General features: G+C 46.4%; 1 protein-coding gene across 1 annotated transcript; it reads left to right on the top strand.

Moving 5' to 3' along the window:
* Positions 1-7,726: 7,726 nt before the first annotated feature.
* Positions 7,727-10,248, top strand: LOC137522932 (E3 ubiquitin/ISG15 ligase TRIM25-like). The gene has a single exon (XM_068243088.1). It carries the CDS (start codon positions 7,748-7,750, stop codon positions 9,326-9,328), a length of 1,581 nt encoding a protein of 526 aa, XP_068099189.1. The 5' UTR covers positions 7,727-7,747; the 3' UTR covers positions 9,329-10,248.
* Positions 10,249-11,170: the final 922 nt, after the last annotated feature.

Here is an 11,170-nt window from a genome sequence, read left to right as displayed (position 1 = left end):
CCTGCTACATAATTGATAAGAACGTCTCTGATGGCTCAAGCCTCCAGGTGTTCCTTCTGCAGATTGGGGGCAGATGCAGTAGGTATGCCTAGTGTTGGCTCCCTTCCTGCACGGAACCAACATGGTGAGCCGGGACCGGGCATCCATCTGCGAGTGGGTGCCAATGGTTTTCCTGGTGGAAAGGGCACTGTTTGATCTGCTGGAATAGGGAGAGGCAGCCTTGGCACAGCATGAAGCTGCACAGTCCACCTCTCAGGAGGAGGAGGACTTGCAGGTAGTGGAGGAGGAGTTGGAGGTCCCTGACTTTGCTGCAGAGGAGTAATGGCTGAACACCGCTGCAATGGTGCATAGTTGGAGAAGGGACAATAACACTCAGGCTCAGCAGGCAGAAGAGGACAGGAGTGTCATCTTGAAGGTGGATGAGGCAGACATAACTGCTGTGGTGCACCTTTTCCTAATGGCAGCTCACATGGTGCGTTTTCTGTGCAGTGACCCCTGGGTGATCCAGATGAGGGACAGGGAGGATATCTGGATCACCATGATCCTCGACCCACGGCTGAAGTGGAAGTTGGGGGAGTTCCTTCAGCACACTGAGACAGAGCATCAAATAAGGGAGTTGCAGGAGGCCCTTTTTCAGAGACTGGAGGAAGCCTTTCCCCAGCCTTCTACCCCCTGGCCCTGTCCAGCTAACCCAGCAGGTGCCTGCGGCCTGTGTCAGCAGTAGCAGGCGCCCAGGAGATCTGCTGGGTCTCACCAGGCAACTCTACATGGTGGATCTGCTCAAAGAGGAGTTGCCAGCAGCAGCCTTTTCCTCTAGTCACTGCCAGTGGCTGACCCGCTGGGTGGCTGACTACATAGGGTCTTTTAGTGGCTTTGACACTATTAGCCCTGAAGACCCCATGTAGTACTGGGTCAAGAGGCTGGACATCTAGAGGGAGCTTGACCAGTATGCCCTGGAAGTCCTATCCTGTCCCCTTCCAGCATGCTGTCAGAGAGAGTCTTCAGTGCGGCCGATGACGTGATCACAGACAAGTGCTCTCATCTGTCCACCCAGTTGGACTGACTGACATTCATGAAAATGATCCAGGCTTGGGTTGAAGGTGAGTTCCTGGCACCCGCTGTGTGGGTGAGAGGAGGTCCTGAAATGGCTAGGATCCCTGCTTCTACCTCACTCAAGCCTATCTTGCCGTTACCAGTCCAGGGGATTTATATTTGTGTTTAAAATTGTGTTCACACTTCCATACAAAATATGGCAAAGTTCATTTGAAACCCTCCAAAATTAAAGAAGACTGGTGTTATAAAAATATTTGGAGGTGTCTGGAATGAAAACTATGCAGTCCAAGTTGTGGGTAGGCCCCAACTCCGGTTGCACGACCGCTTTCCAGAACCTCATGGTGTTATTGTCTTGGTTTATTTCTGCTTCATTCCCACTGCCAGGGTTCGCAGCCTACGCTGCTGCCACACACTATTCCTCCCACTGCTGCTGCATTTCACTCCTGCTAGCTGTGTACCCACCGCCAGGTTACACAGCCTACTTCGCTGCCTGCCACCCACTACTGCTGTTGGTATTGTGTTACTAAATAGCTCTAGTGTTTCTGTCTGGGTTGAAAACTGTGCTGTCCGAGTTGTGGGGAGGCCTCAACTGCACCTGCACAACTGCTGCTGTTGCCTTGAACTTCATGTTATTGTTTTGGTTTATTCCTGCTGTGTTCCCACTGCCAGGGTCCACGGCTGATGCTGCTGCCACATGCTATTCCTCCTGCTGCTGTAAAAATTTAAAAAATTATTCCTGCTGTGTTACCGCCACCAGGGTCCACAGTCTACACTGCTACCACACGCTATTGCTGTTGCTATTGTATCAAAAATAGCTCTGTTGCTTGTTGCCAAAAAAAAGAAAGAAATTAGGTGTTTGGGTTAAAAACTGTGCTGTCCCAGTTGTATATTGGATGCAACGTGGGCTTTTTGACCACTGCCCGGAACCTTTAGTTGGTTCATGCTGTGTTCCCACTGCCAGGGCCACAGCCTATGCTGCTGACACACACTACTGCTGTCTCTGTGGTGTCCAAAATAGCTCTGTTGGTTGATGCGAAAAAAAAGAATTGAGGTGTCTGGGTTGAAACTGTGCTGTCCCAGCAGTGTATTGAACGCAACATAGGTTTCACAACCACTGCCCGAAACCTCCTGGGCTGGTATTATCCTTTTCGTTTGTTCATGCTGTGTTCCCACTGCCACGGTTCACAGCCTACACTGCTGACACACACTACTCTTCCTGCTGCTGTAAAAATTGTAATTATTCCTGCTGTGTTCCTACCGCCAGTGTCCACAGCCTATGCTGCTGACACACACTACTGCTGTTATAATTTCTTGTAATTATTGCTGTGGTACCACCACCAGGTTCCATGGCGTAATCTGCAGCCATCAATTCCTCATCCTCATCATTTTTTTTTTATTATTGCTGTCGCGACTTGACCATCCTGACCAAAAGCTGCTCTCCAGACCTCGAAGTCCTCCTAATCAACTGCAGACCATACTAATCACCAAGAGAATTTGCCTCTTTTGTACTCTACATCCACCCCGACGCAGATGCCAAGAGTGCCACGCATACCCTAAGTGACACCATCGCGAAATGGGAAACGGCCCTGCCAGACTCCCTCTTCATTATTATGGGGGACTTTAACCAAGCCAACCTCCACTCAGAGATGCCACGCTACGTACAACACATCTCATGCCCAACCAGGAACCAGAACACTCTGGATCACTGCTACACCATCCTCAAGGGCACTTACAAGGCTACCACTCGAGCAGCCCTCGGCAACTCAGACCATTGCCTCATCCAACTGATTCCTACCTACAAAAGGCGACTTGAGAACTCCAAACCAGCCCTTAAGACATCCAAGAAATGGACGACGGAAGCGAAGCTAAAACTACAGGCCTACTTTGACTGCACCGACTGGTCAGCCCTTGCCCCACAGCACGGCGACCTAGATGAATGGGCAGATAGAGTCACATCGTTCATCAATTTCTGCGAGGACATGTGCATCCCGTCAAAGTCCTATAGGGTGTACCCCAATAATAAACCCTGGTTCAACAACAAGCTACGTCTGCTATGTAGAACCAAGGAGGAAGCCCACAAGAGTGGCAACCGGGAGGAGTACAGGAAGGCCAAAAACACCCTCAACAAAGAACTGAGAGCGGAAAAAAGAAGGTTCTCTGATAAACTACGGCTGAGCCTCTGCTCAAATAACTCGTGCGAAGTCTAGAAAGGTCTCAAGGTAGCCACAAACTTTAAGACTCCACCTTATCACACGACTCCCAGTGCTAAGCTAGCAGAAGATCTGAATAGGTTCTACTGTAGGTTTGAAGACAACCAAGAAGATGTACCCTCTGACCAGGTGCCACCGGTCACGACCTTTCAGGCTCATACTAGCCCAGGCCCTCCAGCCGCAGTGATGGTCTCAGAGGCCGAGGTTCTTAGACTCCTTAAGCTACTCAATCCCAGGAAAGCTTAGGGCCCAGATGGTGTGTCAAACCTCTGCCTAAAAACCTGTGCAGACCAACTGGCCCCAGTCCTCACTTCCCTGTTCTCACAATCCCTAAAGGAACACAGGGTTCCCTCTTGCCTAAAAATCTCCACAATCATCCCCATCCCAAAGAAACCAGGCGCCACTGACCTAAACAACTTCAGACCTGTCGCACTGACATCAAACATCATGAAGGTCTTCGAGAGGCTGGTCCTCTCCCACCTGAAACACACCACCAAGAATCTGATGGATCCTTACCAGTTTGCCTACAGGGCCAACAGGTCCGTGGAGGATGCCATCAATATCAGCCTGGAGCACGTTCTGAGCCACCTAGACAGACCAAATACCTATGCCAGGATCCTCCTCTTGAACTTCAGCTCCGCCTTCAATACTATCAGCCCCGACATTCTCTTCGACAGACTAGTTCTCCTCAATGTGCATCCCAGCCTCTGTAGCTGGCTGAAGGACTTTCTGACAAACAGGACTCAGACAGTTAAGCTGGGCACCTTCTCCTCGCAGATGCGAATCACCAACACGGGTGCCCCCCAGGGCTGTGTCCTGTCCCCAATGCTGTTCTCGCTGTACACAAATTTCTGCACCTCAACAAGCAACTCCGTCTAGGTCATCAAGTTTGCAGATGACACCACCATCCTTGGTCTCATAGATGAGAGCGAGGAACGAGCCTATCGCCAACAGATTACGAATATCTGCAACTGGTGCAAGACAAACAAGCTTGTACTGAACACAGCCAAAACTGCAGAACTGATCATTGACTTCAGGAAAGGCCGTTCCGAACTCCCACCGGTCCACATCGAAGGCACTGAGGTTGCCAGGGTCCCGCACGCGCGTTTCCTAGGCACCACCATATCCAGCAACCTAAGATGGGAGGAAAACACCACAATGATCCAGAAGAAAGCGCAACAACGCCTGTTTTTCCTACGACAGCTGAAAAAGTTTGGAATGTCGCAACACATTATGACCTGCTTCTACTCTGCTGCCATTGAGTCAATACTTGGCTCTTCCATCATCGTGTGGTATGCAGGGGCCTCTGCGAGGGACAGGTACAAGCTACAAATAGTCATAAAGTCTGCAGAAAGGATCATCGGTACTCCCCTCCCACCACTCAACCTTCTCTACTCGTCCAGACTGCGCTCAGGGGCTGCGAGGATAGCAGGCGACCCCACCCACCCTGGCAACCGCTACTTCAGTCTTCTCCCTTTAGGCCACCGCTACAGGTCCCTACCCACCAGGACCACTAGACACAGGAATACCTTCTTTCCCCAAGCCATTGATCTCCTCAATGTACCCTCCACATCGCACTCCCGTGCTCCGGCGCTTACACCCGGGTAGTTAGCCCACCCATGTTACACCACCCCAACTAGTCTAGAGTCACTTAAACTACTCTACTGCTCTCCTTACTTTGAATTAATCTACTTACTGTGTATCTGTTTGTCTTCAATACTGTATATCTGTATAACTTGAACAATACTGCATATCTGCAAAACTTGTCTTTTGTACTACTCGAGCCTGTCTGTGCCAAAAATAATTTCAGGTACAACCCCTGTCCTTGGCCATTAAATTTGATTCTGATTCTGATATCACCAGGTTCAATTGCCTACTCTGCTACCAGCTAATCCTTCTGCTGCTAATGCCAATGTTACATGCTACAGAAAAGAAGAAGAAGGAGATTTAGAAGAAGAAGATTTAGAATTTATTTTACTTACTCAAAAGTATCAAGCTCAAGTACTTCCTGAAACCATCAGACATATTCCCTGAGATACACAAAATATGATATCTTGGGTCTGATGCAGTAAACTTTGGTAAAGTTACCGTGCACAGGGTACAGAAGCCTATTTTAACATTGCTAGCTCAGGGGAACTATCGACTGTTAACCCATTAGCGCCACTACGGGTTAAACTGTTGCTCTCCCTGTACATGGCAACTTTATTGGAGTTTACTGCACAAGGCCCCTTGAAGCTTACCAGATATGAGATAGCAATGGTGGCAGTTTGACCACTTTGCTGTTTCACCTCCAGCCCGACAAGTTTGTGGCTTTCCTCCAAGGTACTGTGCGCACAGTAATCAAGAAAAATATGCTGTAAAGGGAAAATGCTTTTCAAAAATAATGCAATGAACAGTGTTAATTTATCAGTAAGGTTGAGCTCTCAGAACCGGAACAGTTCCAGTTTTTGCATTCGAATTTGGCTTTTCCGAGTACAAACATGAAAATAGGAAGTTGCTCTGTTCCATGTATCGTGTTCCAATTTATCAATTGAAGTCAATAGCGCCAATTTCCAGGGTTCATGCTATGCATTCTGTACATGCTATCATCACCAAATTTTCCACGTAAGTTAGGGAAATCAGAAGGAACATGGTAAAAAAACAATGTAGGAAAAGACCGTATAGGCATTGAGAAAAAAAAAATCTTCCGCCTCCACGCAGAGCAAAATCTTTTTCAGAGCAGTGCAATGTAATTGGATGGCAGTAGCGATACACACATGATTAAGTGGAATACCCAACAGTAATACATGGTGGTGGGGTCCTAGGATGTCATAAGAACCCCCAAATCTGAGATCTTCACACACTGACTCCTTATTTACAAGGTGGTCCTATTCCTTACCCTTGTCATAAGGAAAAGCTCTTGTTCTTCACAGTTCAGTTTATGCTGTTTTGAACATTTTTCTTTCATTCAATAATTGCTATACAACAAGAAAAAAGGGTGCACATCCATCTTCCTGTTCTTTTAAGGTAATGTTGTTACAAGTTGTATTTGCATTTTAATTTACAGGTGGATATGAAGTTCCACTACTGACTATATGTGCAAATTGTTCTTTGTAACTATGGCAAAAAAAATTTGTTTGGAGTACAAATTCCTGCATGGATGATTAACTACCCAGTGCAGTGCAGAGCTCAATTTCCTCTCTTTTTACACCTAGATAAAATCAGTGATTGGCTGTAGACTTTGGCACACCCACCTGATAGTTTCTGCTGGGAAAACTATGGAAAAACTGTGCCTGTGTATGTAGAGGTGTAACTATAGGGGAAACAGTGCTTGCAGGTGAAGGGAGGCCCTGGGCTGTGGGGAGCCCCAACCCTTTACTCCACTCCCTTGCAATACAAGAATCATCCCTTCCAGGGCCGGCCCGCTCATGAGGCGGGGTGAAACTTTTGCCTCAGGCGGCAAATTTCTAGGGGCGGCATCCGCCCATCGGTGGGTGCGGGGAGCCGGCCGCCCAGCTGGAGGGGTAGCGGGCAGGACGGGGGTATTGGGCCTAGCGGCGGGGAGGGGGGTCGGACCACCCCCCTCCCTTGCCTGGGTCCCCCGTCCTCCGCTCCCCTCCAGCCTTAAATAGATAAGAAGCGCAACTCGTAAGAGGCAGTGGGCGGGGAGGACTCACCTCTTCCTCGCTCGATCCAGCGTGCGCTCCACTGACATCACTTCCTGCAACGTCGCCCACTGTATTGTAAGTGGACGCCGCTGCAGGAAGGGACGTCAGTGGAGCGCACGCTGGATCGAGCGAGGAAGAGGTGAGTCCTCCCCGCCCACTGCCTCTTACGAGAGTTGCGCTTCTGATGTATTTAAGGCTGGAGGGGAGCGGAGGACGGGGGACCCAGGCGAGGGAGGGGGGGTCCGACCCCCCCTCCCCGCCGCTAGGCCCAATACCCCCGCCCTGCCCGCTACCCCTCCAGCTCGGCAGGGGTGGTCCCCCTCCCGGGGGGCGGCAGCAGCAATCATTTTTTCCTCAGGCGGCAAAAAGTCTAGGGCCGGCCCTGATCCCTTCCAAAACAAGCAGTTATTCTTGTGGGTAGTGGAGTCACCATGGCCACACTTGTTATATTGCTGGTAGATGGGCCTTCTGGTTGTGGGGGTCACCACGGATAAAAGGGGTGTGAATGTTGGGGGGCAGCAAAGTTTTGGTGGGCCTTTATCATGTGTAGTTATTTCTCTGTGTATGTGTTAAAAAAAGAAAAGAAAAAAAAAACAAGGTGAACAAACTAAAATAATATTTGCCATTAGTCCTTGAGCTCCACAGAGCAGAACTAAAGAGACTGCTTTTTAACTCCAAAAAAGGGATTTTCATTTAACAGTAAATCTTGTAAAACCACTTATTATTTTAGGAATTCCCCATGAGTGGTCAGGAATCGAAACTTACTCCGTTTGGCCACACCCCCTTCAGCTCAAGAGTACAACACTGACTGACAAAGTTTGTTTCTTCTTCTCAGCAATGGCGTTTGCTAATGTAAGCGAGGAGCTGAACTGCTGCATCTGCCTGAATGTCTACCAGGATCCTGTTGTGCTGAGATGTGGCCACAACTTCTGCAGCAGATGTATAGGAGGTGTGCTGGATGCACAAGAAGGATCTGAATTCTATTCCTGTCCTCAATGCCGTACGGAGTTTGTAGAGCGTCCTGCACTGCACAGGAACATCGCTTTAAAGAACATTGCAGAGAGTCTCCAGCCTAATATTCCCGAGCAGGAGATAAGTGGAATCTTGTGTAGCTACTGCATTAACTCTTCAGCGCCTGCGGTAAAGACATGTGTGCATTGTGAAGCTTCTCTGTGTGAGGGTCATGTGAAAGTCCACAATAAAGCAGCAGAACATGTACTGATTGAACCTACCACTTGCGTGAAGAACAGGAAATGCTCTGTCCACAAGAAGATCTTGGAGTATTACTGCAATGAGGATTCTGTATACATCTGTATGTTCTGTAGGCTGGATGGGAAACATAAGCAGCATCTAGTGACGCCAATTAATGATATTTTTAAAAACAAAAGAAAAAAGCTAAAAGATAATCTTGAAGAACTCTCATCACAAAGAGTACAGGTCAAGAACAGGATTCAAGCACTTCTGGATCACCAGATTAAAGTAAAGGGGGATGCGTCTACAGTCAAGAAGACAGTCACTGATTTGTTCAGAACAATCCAGAAAAAGTTGGATGCTCTTGAGAAGAAAATAAATGATGCAATTCACAAACGAGAAGATGCAATCACCACCCATATAACTAAAAGCATCCAGAATCTGGAAGCAGGGGTGGACAACTTCTCTAAGAAGATGAAGGAAATTGAGAGGCTGTGCAACATGACAGATCCACTGGGTTTTTTACAAGAAATTGAGGCAGAGAAAGATGACAACATGAAAACAATAGACCACAAAGCTTTAGTGAAAACAAAGGAGGACTTTGGAGTATTACATCTTCATGAGGGCTTTATTGTCACAGATGCGGTAAAGGATTTGTTCCATATTATGAATCAAGCAAAGACAGATGCAAATGTGCACACAAATACAGATATTGTGCTTGATATGCGGACAGCTGGACAGAGTATGATGGTTTCAAAAGACTTAAAAACTGTAACTATGGAAGACGGTACAGCCATGTTTTACCCATTTCATCCAATGAGATTTGTAAATAATCAAATTTTAAGTAAGACTCAATTTTCATCAGGCAAACATTACTGGCAGGTGGAGGTAGGAAGAAAAGGGAACTGGAGGATAGGAGTGGCGTATTCAACTATAGGCAGATCAGGAAATCTATGCAGCATTGGAAGTAATAATAAGTCCTGGGTCCTACGCAAGTCTAACAATAAGTGTGGAGTAATGCATAATGATGAGGAAAAAAATTATTCTTTCACATTTTCCAGTGAGAATTTTGGGATATATCTGGATTACGAGGCTGGACAGCTGTCCTTCTATGAGCTGGGTGACGCAGTCAAACATTTATACACTTTCACTGCCACCTTTGCTGAGCCCCTTCATGCTGCATTTTTACTTTATGGCACTTATGCAAAAATAAAAAAAATAGATTAAAACATTGAATAACATATCAGAGGTCAATTGAGTACATGTAGGCCCAACAGGACAGTCACACCAACTAGTGTATACAGTACTTATTTGATGTGATATATGATATATTTTTTTTTTTTATCAGAGTCCCACCTGGGAGCTTGACTGGTAGTATTGTTTGAGCAGGGAAGAATCTCACTGTAGTTACAATGATCAAATGTAATATTTTTAAATGCCTGATTGCTTGAAAGGGTGAAGGGGATGCTAATAACTTTGAGTAGATGTAAATTATATATTTTTCATGCAGATTTATTCAGCTTGGATTTGGACCAAAATCACCAGCTACAACATTCCAGTGTTACGGATCAGAGCTGCATAAATGTGAAGAAAATGTACATAAAATGTGCATATTAGCATATCACTGATAGATGGATAGATAGATAGATAGATAGATAGATAGATATTTCTTCTTTTTTATGCTTATTTCTTTTAACATACACCCCAAGGTATTTTCAATGTAATGTTTCTCATCACTGCACCAATGTCTATCATACTGGTATTTTACCCCAAAATATTCTAAAATTAGAATTGGCACTCTCAAGCACAATAAAATGCCTTTTATTGCTATGAAACATAAAAGATAAGACTTAAAGGGAACCTAAACTGAGAAGGGTATGGATTTTTCCTTTAAAAATAATACCAGTTGCCTGACTCTCCTGCTGATCCTGTGTCTCTCATACTTTCAGCCACAGCCCCTGAACAAGCATGCAGATCAGGTGCTCTGACTGACGTCAGAATGGATTAGCTGCATGCTTGTTTCAGGTCTGTGATTCAGCCACTACTATAGCCAAAGAGATCAGTAGGACTGCCAGGCAACTGGTATTGTTTAAGGGAAATTACCATATCCCTCTCAGTTTAGGTTCCCTTTAAAGGAATACTTAAGTCAGCAAAAAAAAAATGACTTCTACTCACCCAGGGCTCTCCTCAGCCCCCTGCAGCTGAACGGTGCCCTTGCCGTATCCCTCCGATGCGCCTGGACTTGCCGGCGGGCACTTCTGGTTTGACCGTCACCGGTCGACAGGCTGGGAACGCGGTTGATTAGCCGCGTTCCCGGCCGCAATAGCATTATAGAGGGCGCTATTGCCGCCGGGAACGCGGCTAATCAGCCGCGTTCCCAGCCTGTCGGCTGGTGACAGCCAAACCGAAAGTGCCCGCCGGCGAGTCCAGGCGCATCGGAGGGACACGGCGAGGGCACTGTTCAGCTGCAGGGGGCTGAGGAGAGCCCAGGGTGAGTAGAAGTCATTTTTTTTTTGCTGACTTAAGTATTCCTTTAAGCCTGGTCTCAGTTTAAATTATGATTGGCCAATCACTAACCAATTTTTCCACCTCCATGTAGTATGAGCGTTCACCTACACAATCTGCTCATAGCATGCAATATCTGTTGACCTTCATACTACATAGAGGTGGTAAAATTGGTAAATGATTGGCCAATGAAAGTGTGTACCAGGCTTTAGCTCTTATAGAAATAAAGAAACAAAATCAGTCTATCCATCTCTATATTCCAAGTTTATGTAGACTAATACATGTATAATGGTACAACATATGTCTGTTTTTTTTTTGTTTGTTTTTTTTTTAACAATACATTTTTAACAAAAATAAAAGTTATTACCGTACATTAAAGTAAACCTGAGATGGTTCATTATCGCTAATTTACAGTTACCTGGGGCTTCTTTACTGCTACTTTGAGCCTTCTAGAAGAAAGTCGTAATATAAATGTTCTGTATTTTCTCTCTTGTCTATCTGTGGTTTTACATAGTTACATAGTTATTTTGGTTGAAAAAAGACATTCGTCCATCGAGTTCAACC

This window comes from Hyperolius riggenbachi, chromosome 6 (assembly GCF_040937935.1).
Source record: "Hyperolius riggenbachi isolate aHypRig1 chromosome 6, aHypRig1.pri, whole genome shotgun sequence".
In the NCBI taxonomy this organism is placed as follows: Eukaryota; Metazoa; Chordata; class Amphibia; order Anura; family Hyperoliidae; genus Hyperolius; species Hyperolius riggenbachi.
This window is presented reverse-complemented; position numbering and strand designations above follow the sequence as displayed.